This window comes from Ochlerotatus camptorhynchus, unplaced genomic scaffold (genome assembly GCF_037179485.1).
Source record: "Ochlerotatus camptorhynchus isolate MF236.1 unplaced genomic scaffold, CSIRO-AGI_Acam_v1.1 ptg000082l, whole genome shotgun sequence".
Taxonomy (NCBI): Eukaryota; Metazoa; Arthropoda; class Insecta; order Diptera; family Culicidae; genus Ochlerotatus; species Ochlerotatus camptorhynchus.
The window spans coordinates 4,185,767-4,205,680 of record NW_027040572.1 but is presented as its reverse complement, the minus strand read 5'-3'; the positions used below and the strand labels follow the sequence as shown (position 1 = coordinate 4,205,680).

At 38.4% G+C, this 19,914-nt stretch overlaps 2 protein-coding genes across 2 annotated transcripts; one reads left to right on the top strand and one right to left on the bottom strand.

The window, feature by feature from the left end:
• Window positions 1-1,559: 1,559 nt before the first annotated feature.
• ghi (ghiberti) lies at window positions 1,560-15,520 on the bottom strand. Its single transcript, XM_065218034.1, has 2 exons — window positions 15,077-15,520; window positions 1,560-2,136 (listed from the first exon to the last, which is right to left on the bottom strand). The coding sequence occupies exons 1-2, from the start codon at window positions 15,183-15,185 to the stop codon at window positions 2,012-2,014; spliced, it is 234 nt and encodes a 77-aa protein (XP_065074106.1). The 5' UTR covers window positions 15,186-15,520; the 3' UTR covers window positions 1,560-2,011.
• Window positions 15,521-15,772: 252 nt separating this feature from the next.
• Window positions 15,773-16,982, top strand: Pfdn2 (prefoldin 2). The gene is made up of 2 exons (XM_065217950.1): window positions 15,773-16,097; window positions 16,270-16,982. Exons 1-2 carry the CDS (start codon window positions 15,928-15,930, stop codon window positions 16,583-16,585), a joined length of 486 nt encoding a protein of 161 aa, XP_065074022.1. The 5' UTR covers window positions 15,773-15,927; the 3' UTR covers window positions 16,586-16,982.
• Window positions 16,983-19,914: the final 2,932 nt, after the last annotated feature.

The following is a 19,914-nucleotide window of genomic DNA, read 5'->3' as shown; positions in this document are numbered from 1 at the left end:
TATTTACAGAAAGAAACAACCCGATTGTTTGCGTTCGGTCCAATGGCGTTCGGTCTGCTTAAAAAGTCTAATGTTGTGTCCCAAGCACGACCGCATTATTGACGTAGGACTAAGGGATTGATTTTTGATTAGCATTACAAAATTGATTGATTGATTGATTTATCTTTATTAGGATTACAAAATTATTGGTTTACAAATTTTATTCTAAAACAAACAAACATTCAATTCAAAGTTTTGAAATAGGGCGATATTTTTTTTTAAGAGCCGACAGGGCCGCACTCGGCACCACACTTTAAATTTAAGAAGTGACATGTACACTGCGGCAAAGAAAATACGAATTCCATAAGAATCACTTATGAATTTTAGCCCAAGAAATCGATATGAATTTCAAAAATTTTCCCAATGAAAAATAATAAAACTGAGCAGACTGGAACCGAACTATGGCCGTTGATATTACGGGTCCTGTGTTTGGACCACTCGTCTTTCAACGTTTGGGAAAATGGAATGGCTAATGGCGTAGAAGAGCTACCTCATGTTAGACGAAAAACTTTTATAAGTCATACTTATGAAATTCATATGTGTGACTTATGTTCATAAGTCGAGCCTTATGAAATTCGTAAGTCTATTTGCCTCAGTGTAGTAATCGTTTGAGTTGGGCCGGTTTATTCGTTGATCTTCGCTGTCGGCTTGATAACTAACTTTTAACTTCAGTAACTTCTTCTGAGTCAAAGCCAAAAGAATCTTCTGATGATGCCTGCACTGCGCCTGATCTTGACAGTTGCCATCGAATGCTTTATTTGGTTCAGCCTCAAGCTCAACAGCCTTCTTAAGATGCTATACGATTTTCCGTTATGAGGGTCTTCAACTGTTACACGAGGGCCAGATCGTGAGATAACTATATACTGCTTTGGATTGAAGGTCGTGTAAAGTTGCATTAGAACAGTATCACCCGAATCGATAGAAGATCTTCTAGAAGGCAAAGAACAAAAAGTTTGGATTTCCCATAGTAATTCCCATACAAACTTCAAATGCTTTGTGCACAATCAGTTTCTAACCAAACAAGCTCAAATTTAATCATGATGACCCGATTTAAATCCGTTAATGCACTGTGGATCGAAAATTATCAAATTTTGCATCACTCTAATATCCATTAAAGACAGCTTGGCGCCTAGTAAAGCCAAATCGAAATCTTCTATAAATCATACTTACTGATAACGCTACTCTCGCTAGCCATTATTAGTGACACCTTAAAGTCAATATCAGTAGCTTCTTGGGAATTATTCGTATCACCTGTGCCCATACCATGCACTGAACACGCTTAATCGATAACATCAGGTACCTACCCACTTGAGCCAATATGTGATACCCACAACGTGACTCGTCAAACGCACAGTTGTTCAATAGATACAGGACCAAGTGAGACTCATCGAGAGTTGCTCACTCGGAAGTGGTTTATTTGATCAATTGCAATTGTATTGTTTGTGTGTATAACTTATTAATAGATTACGCATGCAGCCACGTCGTCACTCGTTGCATGTCGCTATATAGCTAGCACACGCTTTTATCATCGTACAACTCTTTTTAAACATCTATAAAATGTGACAGATTTTTGCTTGCCTAAGTGGGTTTATGATTCACTACTTGCAGTAGACATACACACGTATAATCTTTGTCAATAATAAGTGATAAATTATACTGCTGCCTTCTATAGTGGAGAAGAGGACTTTCATCGTCCTAATTCAGATTCACGGTTATCTTTTCAAAGCATGCGGTTTCCTCGATTTTGGTTGTTGTTGCTTAATGTTACCATATTACATGTTTTTTTTTAGAATAAGAGATTATCTTAATTGCTCTGTGAGAAAACCCTTCTCGATGATGCAACCGGAACATAAGAAACTTACTGGTAAAAACAATTGCTTGAACGTGGAATACTTCTCTTTTCACTCAGGTATTGATATTTTTGTTCCGATGAGGGGCCACCACGTGGAGAAGTGGGAGATTGCCGAAGAATCTACGATCGATAGGCAGCCAGCTGTTGGTCAATCGGTAGGATCCCCAGTATGCTGCCGGTAAACGGGAGGACAACCTTGCAGTTGAAGTACCACTGGAGCATGAACAAGCTAAACAGGAATACGTCTGTAAGGGGAAGAAAGAAAGTTGGTTAGTTGATGGCATTTAATACTAATACAGTACCACAGACAAACAGACGAAACTCTTTAAATAAATTTGCCTTAAATAAATCGTCACGGAAGTATAGCAACACCTCGTGAGTTATTCGCAGAAAAATCTTGCTTTCCATGTCTCAAACAATGTTGCATACAAGTTCGATAGAATGTATAGAAACGTCAAAGTAATCCGATGCCAGTGCTGTGGTGGGAGATTCGCGCAACTAATAGTATTTAAATTGAACGTTAAATGCATGTACGACGATTGAGGAGAAAGATATACGTCTGTTTGTCTGTGACAGTAGTTTCACTAGTTGTCGCCCGGAAGATTTAATCTGTCACTAATATGTGTGTGCCAAATTTAAGTGAATTTAGATATTGCACATTTTGCCCCCAATTCGACTCTCAGCAAAAAAATTTTGTTCCACCACAAAATGTTTTTTTTTTTTTTTTTTTTGTAGTGATCCAGTAGCAGCACTTGCTTAAACTCTACACCGGACCCCTTTTATTGATAAATTTTGTTTCTATGAGCCTCTATTTTAAATCAACACACAGACGTTCCTAGGCTATGGTGCCCGTTTGGTCACTGTTGTTTTTGTGCTGATCCAAATAGTTTTAATAATATAATTGCGCATTCTTTTTTTTTTTCAAGTTTGATTTTGTCCCAGTCTTGTCTTCTGTCGTCACTTATTTTGTCATTTTGTCTTGTGTATTAACCCCCACTTGTCTTGTTTATTGTGTCAACTTGTGTCTATTGTCCTTCCCCATCTGTTACTCTGTCATGACTAATTTCATTGATATATAAAAATAGTAATATCAATTACAGGATAATATGGTTATTTCTCGATTACTTTTTCAAAGGGAAGCACCAGCTCCTGCAAACAATGCATCCGATCGTCGATCCGGCGCAACCGGCAGCTCGCACATGCTTATCAACACCACCAGCAGGTAGATGAAAATTTCCCCTATCTGATGATAGTACCAGCCCGCGTGGGCGAGCCACCAGTTAAGCCAAATCAACGACCAAACGCACCGCCTACAAAAGCCGATACGCTCCCTTGAAAAAGTTATCGAGATTTCTACTAATTAATGAATTATTGACAATTACCTCTCATGATCCTTGGCTCCACTATGATTTTAACTTACCACTTTTTGATTATTTATCAAATACCTCTCCCAGAATATATAACTCCCCGATGCCTTGTTGGTTTCTGGTCTCATTTGGATTGGTCCTGAATTTGTTTGACATCCTGTTCGAAGTAATTCTTTGAGTTCCAGCTTGTACGTGTCTCACGTCATATGATTCGCCATTCATAAAGATAATGGGTTAAAAGGGAGTAAAACATACATAAAGGTAGATTAGTATTAGTTGTACTTGATCCAAACAATAGAAAGAAGCATAGATGACTTAGTAGAAAAATAAAACTAATAAATAACTAAAAGTGCAATGGATAAGTGTTAGTTCCGGGATCATTTTAGTGTTAGTAGTTATGTTAGTTTTGATCCGTATTCAGCCCTGCTGGCCCCTCAAGCATTATTTGCAGCAATTGTGATAAGATTATGCGACACTGCTACTACTACTATGTTAGATGTATGACTTGTCAATTTTCGCAACGCAATGTCTTTCAATAAATCACTCAATCAATTTGATGTTTGAAAATTTGCTCAAAAGGGCTTTGTTGACACATCATACCTTACCGAAAACTAAAGCACAACAATCCTAATTCTTATTTCAAACCTATCAACATATTTAACACATCTTTTCTAAAACTTCACTTGTTCGTAAGCGCCTGGTTGAAGATATGACTTTCGCTATTGACATTGTCTGTAATTAACAAATACACTAAATAGGAAGATTTATTATACAACTTCATAGGCTAGTCGCCTCCCTAAGCGGACCCCCCGCGTCCTATGTCTTATGTTAATTAACTTTCTGAATTCTATAATTGAAGTTTATTTAATAAATAACTGAAATCTCTAATCTACCTACACAATCATAACCCACACACAGAGATTATTTTACTGGGGTCAGTAATTTTTTACTGGGTTTTCAAACAGCTGAAAAAGTCAGTAAACTGAAAATAACGGTCACACGTAATGCAACGAACAATTTTAACATATTTTATTTTTATCATCAAATAAATGTAATAAGAACACAGTCTGTATAAATTTCAAGAAAAAATCACTCTTATACAATTTTTTACAATTTTTTTAAGTTTACTGACTTTTTCAGCTGTTCAAAAACCCAGTAAAAAATTACCGAACAGGGAGGCCGTGATTTTGTGTGCATGCTTTTAAACTACAATTTAACGTGTTTCAAGTACTTCTGGCTTTTACATATATTAATTATATCTTTGTTCGTCCCAGGTGACACCTTCAAATGACTAAAATCATAGAGGTAACTCTAAGACCACTTTGTCCCGAAGAAAATCATTATTATTTTTGGCTCACTCAGTACCAGAACAACGGTCCCAAGCAGTCCCAAGCTATTTCACTCACCCCTGCATGTTCTGCATGAATCCACACACCCCTGATGTTATCTGTCAAACTTTCATAGCGAATCAAAACAAACATAGTGTAGTAATAGAATTTCAACTAGAATAGGGTACGTTAATCGTTTGCTTGGGACCAATAGGCTACTAAAGTGGTGAACCAATTTAAAATCGTTAGTTTCGTATTGATTGTTGCTAAAATGCTTCACTTTGAAGTTAGTTTCCAAGCTAATTTTAAATTGTATATTGTATAGGGTAAATGTTCCAACTACGCTCTCACGCTTCCACTATGTGGCACCACAGAAATACATATGGGTATGTCACAATAGAAGCACACCACAGTGGAAATCCCGAGCCATAGTTCAAACACTTATCCCAAATCAAAATGAAGCACATATAAGATTAGTTACAATACCATGTACAAAAATGATGTTTAACATTGTTTCCTGAGTAATAATTCAATGAAAACAACAATGAAAGCTTGTCACGCAAATAGAAGGAGCACTGTTGGGCACTTTCTGAAATATTTCAATAGTATAATTCCCTTGCAAACCCAAATGAATCTATCTGCGTAAAAATAAATAAAATAAGAGTGATTTGCGGCAAAACCCGCCAGTATCACACCCAACGTCAGTGCCTATACGTAAGCGTACTACAACGCGGCTCTCAATTAAAGGAGTAACAAGTGTGATACTATCACTGCTAGACTAGATCTTTGGTTCTCTCATGCAGTGGTTTATCAGAGAGGGGAAGCTCAGTAATCTCCATTGCCTGCCCATGACGCCATTCTATCGCGGCATGAGCCAGCAACGCCGACCATAAACCCACCGTCTCCAACACTCCACTAGCATGAAATTAAGCCCGCCCACCAACAGCAAGGTGCAAAAACTAGCCAAGGGGAGGGCTTTGTTCCACCACAAAATGTTCACACCATTTTCAGCAATGCCAAAAACTTCGAAACAAAAACTACTGTTCTCACTTTTTACCTGTTCAACAACTTTGAAAACGTTATTTAGGGTCATGTTTACATTCAAATCAATTTCAAAACGCTCAGGGTCTTCTAGTTTCACAGATTTGCATTCATTGGAACCAATATTGTTTTATTTGTTTACGTTTTGAGAGTTGTTGAGCAGGTAGATTGAGGTTAGAGCGATGCTACTGGTTATAACGGTTGTCAAATAATTGCAATTCAGAAACCACCATGAAGATAGTGCTATAACATGTTATAACTCTGTTGTTTGAACATACTATTATAATAACTCTCATAAAACGTATGAAACTGAAAAATGCTTTCTGACCAGATTGTGTACCTATCCATCTGAAAAAAACGCAAACTCCTCAAGTTTGGATGAGCCTTAAAGAATTTATTCTGAAAACATTTCAAATTTCAATGGGGTAGTTTTTTATCGTTGTTGTTAAATGTTTTGATGAGTACAATTATACAAAATTCGGAGTTGTATGAAAAAATCTCTGCGCAAGATGAAACCAGTTCCATTCGATTTCTGAGATTTTTTCCTGCAAGAAGGAATAATTAGATTAACTCCCACAGACAAACAGACATAACTATTAAAAGAAAAATCTTCAAAAAATATCGTCAAGCGTATTTTGCATACACTCTAGCACCATCTATCATGCCCATTCCGAAGCATTGTTTAGCAATCGAAGCATCCCTCGTTTCGCTGAAACGCTCCGGGTGCTGCCTTAACTCCCGGTGGAAGTCGATTGTACCGATAGAGACCTCGATGTGTGTGTGTATATTTTTTTAACTCTTTATTTGTTCCAAATTCAAAATAAATTACATTTCATTTTAACCTAGGTGCTCCAGTTACTACAGTAACTTACCAGCCTTAATTGTTATGATATATATCTTATTGTTTTTACATTGTTCCTGCCTTGGCAATTCAGTATTTTAAACAGGTTTTTTTTACTGAAGTAAAGAACTGTAAACAGATACGATCCAGCGAAATCTAATTTTGTGGATCGCATCTTTTTCGCTTACGTTTATTTTTTTTCGCTCATGCAGCGCTCGCGACAAGAGCAGCAGCTAAGCAAAAAGTTGACGTTTCGAGAAAGGGCGTATCTGTCAGATTTTCTCTTTACCGGAGGTGTAAACTATAGTCGCTATATTCATAGTCTGGCGGATAGAATCTCGGGAACCAATTGAGAAATCCAACTTAAACTCATGCGCGCCTGGTGACAGGAATAAGCACTAACCGACGGTGATAAGTCTGTGACAGCCCTTGACAATTTCATTGATTGTTTGCAAAATTGTTTAATTTCAATGTAACTTCATGCAAATTTCTTGTCAGCATGGATGAACCTAGTACAAAATGCATAAAATTATTTTGTAATGCATTGTTCCTAAATACAAAGCTACTTCAAGACAGTTAAATTACAGAAAACATGTTAAGGTTTGAAATCATCTGCCGATTAAACAGCAGACAAAGTTGGCCGACTAAATCCATCGACGAAAAACTATTAAATAGGCCGATTGCTCGGTGTAGCACCAGACGAAAAACGATTTAATCTGCTGATTAATACACCGACTGGAATTAATTTTTAAGTGGCAATAGATTTAGTCGGTGGACGAATCGGGTGATCTGGATGATGTTTGTTTATTTGGAAGATATTTTCGAAACAAAGCACGATAAAATTCAGAATTATATACCATTATTACGAGTACTACTTTTTTGCTCGGATCATGTTTTGACTCCCACAGAAACTCGCTAGAATAAATACAAAATAATAGTTTTTCGGTTGAAATTTCAAAAATGTATTCAGTTTGACACATTATTTCGGACTTATCACCGCTGCGATTGCAGCGCCACGGTGGCCGATTGAAACTTGGATTTGTCAATTGAGATGTCAAATAGCGGAACCAATCGAGAAAATCACGACCAACAACAGAAAAGAGCACATCACCTATTGCGAACAAAATTTCGGAAACAGTTTTGTTGTGACTCAAGGCTCGCCTACATAAACTAACACCATTTTCACGCATGCAGTGCTCGCGAAAAGAGTAGCAGCTAAAGCCTAGTATACAGATCGAAGCGAAACGAAATTTGAAGCATGCGAAAACTAATGAAATTTCGCTAGCGAAAAAGGTTGTGAAAAAGTGTTTGTGGAACATTTTCCAGTTTCCTTTTTTCGCAGTTTACAGTTCATGTGAAACGAAATCGATCAGTTTACACCTCCGGTGAAGTGAAAATCTGACAGATATGCTCTTTCTCTAAACGTCAACTTTTCGCTTAGCTACTGTTCTTTTCGCGAGCGCTGCATGCGTGAAAAAAGTAAACGTAAGCGAAAAAGATGCGATCTACAAAATTCGATTTCGCTGGATCGTATCTGTTTACAGTTCAAAGCGAAGCGAAATATTTGCTAATGGCGTTTTTCACGCTGGTGAAAAATGTAGTATTTTGTATGAGATTTTCGCTCCGCTTCGATCTCTATACAGGTTTTAAGCGAAAAGTTGACGTTTCGAGAAAGAGCGTATCAGATTTTCACATCACACAACTGATCAATTTCGTTTCACATGAACTGTAAACTGCGAAAAAAGGAAACTGGAAAATGTTCCACAAACATTTTTTCACAACCTTTTTCGCTAGTGAAATTTCATGATTTTTCGCGTGCTTCAAATTTTACCTCGATCTGTAAACTAGGCTTAAGCGAAAAAGATGTGATCCACAAATTCGATTGCACTGGACCGCATCTGTTTACAGTTCCAAGCGAAGTGAAATTTTGTCAAATACATTTCTCACGCTGGTTTGCTTCGATCTCTATACACAGAAAAAAAATTTGTTGAATATTACATCCAAACTGCTGCAACCAGGTCAATCCATCGGTTGTGTAATATAACCATAGAGGTAACTCTAAGACTAGAAGGTTCCGAAATAACGTGCTCAACTTTTTAGCTCAGCTCTGGTACTATCGTCGGTCCCAAGCTAATCGATGCACCCCTCGAAATATAGGAAAATCCATGAACCCCTAATTTTATCTGTCAAACTTTCATAGCGAATCAAAACAAACATTGTGGAGTAGTAGAATTCCGACTAGAATGGGGTACGTTAATCGTTAATCGTTAAGTAGTGAGCCAATTTAAAATCGTTAGTTTCGTATTGATTGTTGATACAACGTTGTACGATGTACATCGATTTTGCGAACAAAATTACATCCATTGATGTAATATTGTATCTGATTTTTGCTATTACATCATTATTTCATACATCAGCTTGAATTACATTGATCGATATTACATTTTTTTTTTGCTGTGTACAGGCCTTTACGAACAACGACGATTCGAGCTGCCCACTCCGAGAAATCGACACCGAAATCGATGATGTTGGCACGATCCAGCCGGTCCAACTCCGCGTCGACGGTACTGATCATGGCGCAAGCAGGTCTTTTCGGTCGGAACACTGAGGATTTCCCTGGTTGGTTGTCTTTATTAAGGAGATTTTCAGCTAGACGCTGGTTAGTGAGGATTTACCTTCCCTTAACGTGAACTTCACCTTGGCCATCGAGCACAATCCTGGTACATACTGAACACCACTGGAAAAGCTGCTTGAATGGAGCTGATCGATGTATGACAGCTGCTGATTTGATTGCATAACTGATCCAGGCACCGACCCGAGGATAAACAATTCTCTTAGGTCCAGTCCGAGCAGATTGGACTGTTGCTTTTTTTTCCTTGATTTGTTTTCCATCGATCTTGTTTCCGTGCTCTGAGCACCAATGCTACCGACGCGAGGCAGCTCGCACACCTGGACCCTACCTATCGACCCATCAACTCATGAACCGGGGACCAACGGTTTTTCTTCCCTTCCGAAGGAAGGCGTGATCAGAGAAGTTATGCCTCAGAACATTCCGGCGGCGCTGACTACTAGGGTGAGAGGTAATCACGCTTACTACTACATCATCGCCGCCGCATCACGCTTCTGGTTACCATCGGTTTGGACGAGTACCACCGATTGCCTGGACATTTTACCTTTCTTGCGTTGGACCTAGCGTTGGACCCATTTTTGTGGCCCTCCTGACCACATTCCTTGCACCGATTTTTGATGAAGGGGCAGTCCTTGGAATAGTGCATGGCACCGTAGTTCCAACAAGGCGCTCCTGGACCGGCACCTCGCTGATTCGGGGATCTTGAACCTGGCGATCCTCGTCCTGAGCGGTAATGCTTCCCACCGAATTGCCTTCGCTTCAATGCTTGCACTGCTGGTGACGAAGACGCGCTGCTTCTATCATCGCCGTGTCGTGCCTGAGGTTCAGAAGCCGTTGACATTCGTCCGAAATCTGGACCAGCGTGATGTCATCCCGTTCCTCGATTCTATTCAGCAACCTGGTTCTCGTTCCGACTATAGCCGCTATATTCATAGTCTGGCGGATATAAAATCTCGCGAACCAATTGAGCTGTCAAATAGTGGAACCAATCGCGCAAATCACGACCAACAACAGAAAAGAGCACATCAGCTATTCTTCGATACAATCGATGTAAATATTTACAATATTTGACAAACCTCAGGTAATCATGACAGCAGTTGGTATCTTTTCTTCATTCATATTGTTTTCAATAATCAAACGTCATGATTACCTGGGTTTTGTCAAAAAAGGTAAATATTTACGTTGTTTGTACCAATGAATTGCGATCAAAACTTCGGAAACCCTTTTCTCGTAACTCAAGGCTCGCCTACGCAAACTAACACCATCGTTGGGTTGGGGAAAGTTTCCCCTATCCGATGATGCTGGTAATTTGCGTTCGATTAGCGAGAAAAGAATAATCAACGTATTGTTTATGAAAGTTGGTAGTACCTTTTCAATTGGGTTCTTCAAGGGTATTGAGGTAAATGCATAATCTAAATCTGCATCAAAAATGGAACCCAAACCCAAAATTTCATCAATTTTGGTACACTAGAACTATTTTAAAGTATAAGTACAAGTATAAGTACGATCACATTTGCAAAAATCACCTTATTAGCGCCCCTCGGTGTCACTTTGTATGGGAGCGAGCTGTCAGTTTGTCAGTTTAGTGTCAAACAGTCAAGTTATTATTTTGCTTTAAATCTTGATTAAAAAATCGAGATGAAAGTGTGTGGCTTCGAAAAAAATATCGCTGTGCTCAGAAAACGAAGCTCTTTCAGAAGATATATAAGAACCGATATATTTTTCAAAATTAAAGAGCCCAATTGTTGGTCTACAATATATTGAATTGGTTCCGCTTTTTAATAAATCGAAATTCTATCCGCCAGACTATAAATATAGCGACTATTGTTCTGACCTCCGCATCGCTTTCCGCTTTCAGCCTGCAGACGAATACGAGACATTTGAATTGGTCCTCCGAAAGCTTCCCACACGGTAAGAAAAAAAGTACCCAAAAGTAAGTTCTTTTCACTCATCTCGGCACTACACGCTATTTCAAAACTACCCAAATTTGGGTAGAATCCACCCAATCCGTAGTTTTGAAATAGCGTTTGTTTACAAAATGAAGTTAAGGCCATTTCAATTGTTGGTCTTGAATTGATCAAACAGAGGTGTACTTTGTGGAATACAGAACAGATGGAATTATTCCAAAGGGTTTTGCAGGTATTTACTGACCACAAATACTGCGTATATTTAGGCATGTATATAGAATCAAGTATCAAGGGGTTGAAAAAATATCCAGATAAAGATTTTCGTAATCTTGCAAGATGGTAATACAAATTGTAATGTAAATTGTATTACCATGGTAATACAAAATCTTATGCTAGGGTTGTATCTAGGTAATGGGACTTGAGTTTATTATTTTTTTAGACTTGTAGAAAAGATACAAATCACATAGAAAATCAAGATTCTAGGATTTCAAGATCTTTTAACAAGAGACATTCTTCAGAAAGCTTCACTTTTCAAGATTCTAAACTTTGAACCAACTCTTTCTGAACTTTGAATGAACTCAAGCAAGATTTAGGCCCGCGCAAATACCATAATAAAGATTTTTCTACCGATTTTTGTATGCCAGATACAGATTAAAAAGATTATTTACGATGAAAATACAGATTTAAATTAGAAAAAATGTGGCAACTCTGGTCCTCAGAAAACGAAGCTCTTCAGATGATATGTAAAAACCGATATTTTTTTTTCAAAATTAAAGAACCTAGTTCAAAATTTAGAATGTATGTTGTTACTAAAGGTAAATCCACTCCACAATTTCATTGGCGTACTTTAATATATTTAATCCTAATTTGTAACTATTGTTGATGCTTTATTCGAAAATTCAAAATTCCTTGAGAATTCCAGGGTTTTTTGTTCAGGTAAAAGGTAAATATTTCCAATTTTTAAGGTAGTAGACATCCTGACGATTGTACGACTTTTCCCCGAAAACCAGTCCCCCGAAAACACTTTCCCCGAAAGTTATTGCCCCGAATGTAACTTTTCCCCGAAATACAATTCCCCGAATGGCACAGTTCCCAGAAAATAATTTCCCCGAATGTACCATTTCCCCGAATCTGCGCATCTTCGCTGGTTAACTACTTGTATCGAACAATACCACAATAAACATATTAATGTGCGTCGAATAAAGACAATAGTTTGACTTTCGTTAAAACAAAATGTAAAGGTCAAGCTCCTGAAATCGGTGTAATCCTATTTCAGCAGCCTTTCCATGTAGTTTTAACAAAAGTCAAACTTTTGTCTTTATTCAACACATATTGATTTCTTCGTGCTCCATACAATTTTAGATTCACCCTATAAGGAGTCGCCATGTGACTAATATGTATGGCATGGGGACGCATGATATCTTTTCTTTGTTTGTATGGAGTTTTTTTTTTTAACGGTCGTACCTATCAAACAAACACACACATTGTATGCAATTAGCTCCATGGATCATACCATATTATACGTCAAAGAATGAACTATAATTCAAAGAAGGAAAATTTCTTGCGACAAGCAAAATTTTCCCTTCTTTGTATCACAGCTCGTTCTTTAACGTTTTGAAGAATAAATATCTTACTAATTTATCAAAGCGATATCTCATTGTAATAAAATTGAAGAACGAGCCGTGATACAAAGAAAGGAAAATGATCCCTAATAAACGTGTACCATATACTGACGATATCTTAGATGGTGCGTCCATACCACATAAAATTGGGATGATATCCCGAATTGGTGGTTAGGCGCATCTTATGGTTATTGTTTATGCGGGATATCTCTTTGATAAAACCAATTAGATACCCTAATAAAAAATTACCATAAACGAACGATAACCCAAATGTGTGAACTATTCCACAAATGGTTTGGATGATACCCAGAACACGTCGTTAAGCAAATTAACCATAACATTTTTATTAGGGTAGATATTATGCGATACGTTAAGAAACGAGCTGTGCTACAAAGAAGGAACATTTCTTGAAACAAACAACGATTTTTCTTCTTTGTATAAGGGGTGATGTACAAATTATGTCACGCCCTAAGGAGGGACGTGTAGAAATCTGTGATTGATTAATTTTGCCTCAATGGATCATTGAAGATGCTGAGGTTTTGACAGCACCGTACTGTGGCTACCACAGTATTTTACATTGGTTCGTCCGTATACAGTAGCGCCAAATGAAAGCTGTGGTGGGTTCAAAACTCAGCCATCTAAAATGATCCATTTCACGTGACATAATTAATGTATGGCCCCTAACGGCTCGTTTTTTTAATTTGATTACGATTAGGTATCAGTTTTATAAATTAGTAAGATATTTATTCTTCACAACGTTAAAGAACGAGCTGTGATACAAAGAAGGGAAAATTTTGTTTGTTGCAAGAATTTTTCCTTCTTTTTATCTTAGTTGATTATTTGACGTATAACTTGGTATGTTCCATGGAGCTAATTGCATACAATGTATGTGTGTGTGTGTGTTGGATAGGTACGAACGTTAAAAAACTCCATACTAATAAATAAAAGATACCATGCGTCCCCATGCAATACATGCTATAGTCACTTTGCGACTCCTTATAGGCCGAATCCAAAATTGTATGGAGCAAGAAGAAAACACCATACACCGATTTCAGAATATTCGGTAAAAAATTACAGGAAATCTGTGAAAAATCACCGAACTGTTTACCGAACGTTCAGCTGTTGAGATTTCGGTAAAATTTCACAGATTTCGGTGAAATAATCTTAGTGTGTGACCTTTACATGTAGTTTTAACGAAAGTCAAACTATTGTCTTAAGCGAACCCCACACGGTAAGAAATATTGTCAATACTTTTAATAATATTAATATTAATATTAATAATATTGATGATGGGGAAACAGATATATTGTCAATACCGATGTATTGACGTCAATATAAAATGCATTGACAATACGATTATTGTCAATACAAACTGTCGTGTAGAGTCCACTTTAATTCGACACACATTGATATGTGTATTGTGGTATTGTTCGATACAAGTAGTTAACCAGCGAAAGATTTGATGAAACTGACACAATTTTCCCTTCTTTATATCAAAGCTCAGTCTTTATGCTCATTACAATCAGATATCAATTTGATAAACCGCCAAATGTCATAACAAGTCATAACCACAAACTTTATCTAGGGTGTTGAACGACTTTGTTCTGTTTATCAATATTCAGCAAAGATATTTTTTCTCAATTTCATATAGATAAGTTGTAACAAACCCAAGGGTCATATTTAAATAGATCGCACAGTGTAAATTGTATCTTTCGGGGAACTAGTTATTTCGGGGAAATAGTTTTCGGGAAAACGTTCCTTTCGGGGAACTGGTTCATTCGGGGAATCGTATTTCGGGGATAAAACTTTCGAGGAACTGGTTTTCGGGGAAAAGTCGTACAATCATCCTGACTAAACTAGGAAAATGAGTGTACCAAAATTGATCAATTACTGACCACAGTGGATTTATGTCCCGAATAACGGAAAACATGTAGGTTAATACATAAGTACTTAAATGGCGGTGGACGCATAATTGTCCCACGTTCTATGAGAAAATTATGCTTCCAGCGACAGTTAACTGCTAAGAGGTAACAACATTGTTGTAACCACACTTTAACACCGTGGTATTAAACATTGAAAGAATCCTGCAGTTAGTAGCTTTAGTAGCAGCAGGGGTACCTAAATTAAGGTAGATCCTAATGTATTTGATATGAGAATAAAATGTATTCAATAGTAAAAAAAAAAGATTCAACTAAATCGGAAAGGGTGTTTCTGGTTATGTACTCATTTCCCATATTCTTGGAAGGCTCTAGCTGGTAATAGTTCATGAATAAAGGCCGGGCTTTTCAACCCACTCGTTATGGCGTGCTACTGTTCGATGTTTCGTTTTGCAGTAAACCACAAGCAAAAAATCCTAGAACGACCATTTCCATTCTTCTGAAAGGCTTGTGTTTAATGTTTACAACCGTGTAACTTATAAGGGTTCTCATATTCTTATTGCCACTACTTACGGATCGTCACACGTTCCCAGCTCTCGACCATGTACAGCTCCGTAATCATCAGATACCGGAACCACCAGTAGTTGATAAAAGTGAGAACTTTATCCAGCAGTCGCATCATGGTGCGTGGTCGGTTTTCCTTGAGACCGCTCGGCGAGTTTGGAACGCTAATAGGTTACCACGTAAATATAACTGGACAGTGATGTGCCCGCTACTTTTCGACCAAATACGCACGGTGGGAGCCGAAGGGCGGTGGGACGCGTCTTGCTCGAATTTACGATTGATTTTCTGTTCTGTCCAACACAAGGCCACTGCAATACTTCGCGAGATAAGGTCACCACCGTCCGTGAATAATTTATCACTGTCCTCGTTGAGTGGAACACTAAATTCGGCAGCCGCACACAACTTTTTTTGATTATTTTGATAGGCTGCTGCCGTGTCTTCGTTCGTTCGTTCGTCCGTGCCACTGACAGTGAATCAGATGTTCATTTTTCTGACTGGAAAAGCGGTGCGGTCTCTCTCATTTTCGGAGAAAAATGAGAGAAATTTGAAGAGAGTCGGAATGTTGTCAACAGATAACTTCTCAAAGTACTAGAGCTGCACCACTGATGGAAACCCCTAGATTTGAGCCAGAAAAGAGGGTGTAAAGCAAACCGTCAAAAGTGAGCACAAAGTTGACGTTTAGACAGCTTTTTCATCACCACACCGAAAACACCACAAAAGAGGTGCACTTGTGATTTTCGTCCTCTGCGGAAATATTCATAATTTTCCTAGTTTTTCAACAGCGCAAAGTGTGTGTCAGTAATTTTCCGGCCTCCCCCAAACTGTGATCTTCCTCGAAAGAAACCAATCCCGTAAGAACAATGGCCACAACACAGCAGGTGACGTCCAGCAGTAGCAGCGTTGCTAGCGGAAAATCAAAGGACAAAAAATCGCAAGAGGAAATCTATGCCGAATTTCAGCAGCTGCGAAATCAGCAGAGGAATTTAATCAACAATCTCAACACGCTGGAGATGGACCTCAAAGAACACAAGTAAGCCAAGGGGAAAATTTTCCGATCCAGTTGATTTGCCCCTTCGGCTATTGGAGTTCGTTGAAGGAAATTGATTTCTGCTGGGGCATAACCTCAATTGGGACTTGGTTCATTGTGTTTTGATTCCATTTTTGGGATGTTACAACAAAGTATATTATTTCCCTCTTTACAGGACCGTGATCGATACGTTGAAGACGGTAGAACCGGGTCGAAAGTGCTTCCGACTTATTGGCGGTGTTCTGTGCGATCAAACGGTGGAAGTCGTGCTGCCTCAGTTGGTACAGAACAAGGAACAGCTGGAGAAGCTGATCGAGACCGGAAAAGACCAAATCACTAAAAAGGGTGTGGAGATTAATCAATTCAAGGACGAGCACAACATCAAGATCCGTGGACAGGATACGACACCGGCCGCCAACAGCGATAAGGAAAATGCCGACGACAAATCGGCTGCCTCCGGAACTAGGAACGTGCTGGTGGGAAATCTGTAAGACCAGCCTAAAACGCATGTCCTTCCTACTTTCGCTAACACCACCCACACACACACATACATGGCAATAGCTGCTGCCTTCACGCGAAGGTTTGTATTGGTTGTAAAATTTCGATAAGATTGCGCGCGTAGGTCGAAATTGCAATTTCGGATTCCCACGATACTCAACAACGTAGGCAGAACTGTTAACACACTCATGCCAGGGAATTAGTCAGACAAAGATCACACATACTTACTATCAATTTATTTATCGTAACCCGTAATCGCGTAGCATAATGTAACGGTCCTCATCTTTTCCGGTAAGCACTAATGCAGAATTTATTTTTACTATAATTGCTATCATTTATCTGTTCACCTTGTTGCTTGAATAAATTACAAATAAGGATAGGAATTAGTAAGGAATGGTTTTTTTCTTCTGACTGGGTCTGTAGAATTATCACATCAGTAATGGGAATCTTTAGGGAATAGAATAGTCCGACTATGCACTATGTTGGCGAATTTCTGACCTCATGCAATTTGACTTCAATCGCCTATTTCGGGGATTCACTCGTCTCCAACCAAGTAACCACTTCTGGATCAGTCGAAAGTGGACTTTGAGTTCACACAGTCAGGGTTGCTTCCACTCACTTGCTATAAAAAAATGTTTTTCAAAATTATGAAATCACTTGATGTTATACATACTTGTAGTTCGCAGGTAGAGGTTGTAAAGTATGTGTTTGACACATACAACCAGTCAATTTCGCTTTCAGAATGTCACAATCAGCGATTTTATGATTCGTGAGCGTTCATTCGGATGCGTTCAGATGTCACAATCAGAAATTTTACCACTCCCGAGTAGGGTTACTTCCACTCACTTGCTATGAAAAAAAATGTTTTTGCGAATTATGAAAACATTAGATGTTATAGTGATAATTAATACATGTACTTACAAGAAGGTGTCGCGAAGAATGTATTTGATACATAAAACATGTCTGCCGCCATTTTGAAATCCAAGATGGCGGCTTCCGGTTATATTAAAACTGGGAAATCATTCAATATGGGTATTTTTGAAATCCGGATGACGTACACACTTAGATTTTTTTGCCGAGATGGGCACCACCGAGCAGCTCGGCATTTTATTTTGCTGGAAATTCAGCAAAATATATGTTTGTTAGCTGAGATCTCGGCAAAATTCTCGTTTGTTAGCTGAATCTTGGCAAGTTTGTCACTGAGATCCAGCAAAATAAAATGCCGAGCTGCTCGGTGGTGCCCATCTCGGCGAAAAAATCTAAGTGTGTATAAATACCGGCTTCCGGTTGTAGGAAAGCTGGGATATAAAGCCAAATATCCTCCAATATGTCTATTTTTGGAATCAGGATGACGTCTTGAAACCGGAAATCAATGTCTGACGCCATTTTGAAATCCAAGATGGCGGCTTCCGGTTGTAGGAAAGCTGGGATATAAAGCCAAATATCCTCCAATATGTCTATTTTTGGAATCAGGATGACGTCTTGAGACCGGAAATCAATGTCTGACGCCATTTTGAAATCCAAGATGGCGGCTTCTATTTAGATTAAAACTGGGAAATAATGCCAAATATCCTTCAATATGGGTATTTTTGAAATCCGGATGACGTATAAATACCGGAAATCAATGTCTGACGCCATTTTGAAATCCAAGATGGCGGCTTCCGGTTATATAAAAACATTAAAAGCTGGGAAATAATGCCAAATATAAATCAATATGGGTATTTTTGGAATCAGGATGACGCATATATACCGGAAATCAATGTCTGACGCCATTTTTAAATCCAAGATGGTGGCTTCTGGCTAGATAAAAACTGGGAAATAATGCCAAATATCCTTCAGTATGGGTATTTTTGGAATTAGTATAACGTATATATACCGGAAATCAATGTCTGACGCCATTTTTAAGTCCAAGATGGCGGCTTCCCTTTATAGAAAAACTGGGAAATAATGCCAAATATCCTTCAATATGGGTATTTTTGGAATCTGGATGACGTATAAATACCGGAAATCAAGGTCTGACTCCATTTTAAAATCCAAGATGGTGGCTTCTGGTTGGATAAAAACTGGGAAATAATGCCAAATATCCTCCAATATAGGTATTTTTGGAATCAGGATAACGTATATATACCGGAAATCAATGTCTGACGCCATTTTGAAATCCAAGATGGCGGCTTCCGGTTATAGAAAATCTGGGAAATAATGCCAAATATCCTTCAATATGGGTATTTTTGGAATCAGGATGACGTCTTGAGACCGGAAATCAATGTCTGACGCCATTTTTAAACCCAAGATGGCGGCTTCTGGTTAGATTAAAACTGGGAACTGGACCGAATATCGATGTACAACGCCATTTTTGAATGCAAGATGGTGACCACCTGTTTTAGAAAAAGTGTAAAATATTATACGATATGGTCGGCATCGGGGATTCCATAATGGCTTCGGACATCAATTTTCGGCATCTACACGTCGTCTCTATTTCAAAAATACAAATATTGTAGGGTTTTTGCCACTTTTTTTAACCCAATGGCCACCATATTAGATTCCAAAACGGCAACGGACATTCATTTTCGGCATCTACACGTCTTCTTGGTTCCGAAAATACCTAAATTGTAGGGTATTTGACCCATATTGAAGGGAATTTGCTAGTATTTCCCAGTTTTACTACAACCGGAAACCGCCATCTTGAATTTCAAGATGGTGTCAGACAATGATTTCCGGTCTTTATACGTCATCACGATTCCAAAAATACCCATATTGAAGGGTATTTGCTAGTATTTCCCAGTTTTTCTACAACCAGAAGCCACCATCTTGGATTTCAAGATGGCGTCAGACATTGATTTCCAGTCTCTATGCGTCATCCCGATTCCAAAAATACCTATATTGAAGGATATTTGACATTATTTCCCAGTTTTTATATAACCGGAAGCCACCATATTGGATTTCAAGATGGCGTCAGACATTGATTTTCGGTCTTTATACGTCATCTCGATACCAAAACTACCCATATTGAAGGATATTTGACATTATTTCCCAGTTTTTCTACAACCGGAAGCTGCCATATTGGATTTCAAAATGGCGTCAGACATTGATTTCCGGTCTTTATACGTCATCGTGATTCCAAAAATTCCTATATTGAAGGATATTTGACATTATTTTCCAGTTTTTCTATAACCGGAAGCCGCCATCTTGGATTTCAAGATGCCGTCAGACATTGATTTCGGGTATGTATACGTCATCCTGATTCCAAAAATACCCACACAGCAAAAAAAGTTGTTGAATATTACATCGAAACTGATGCAACCAGGTCAATCCATCGGTTGTG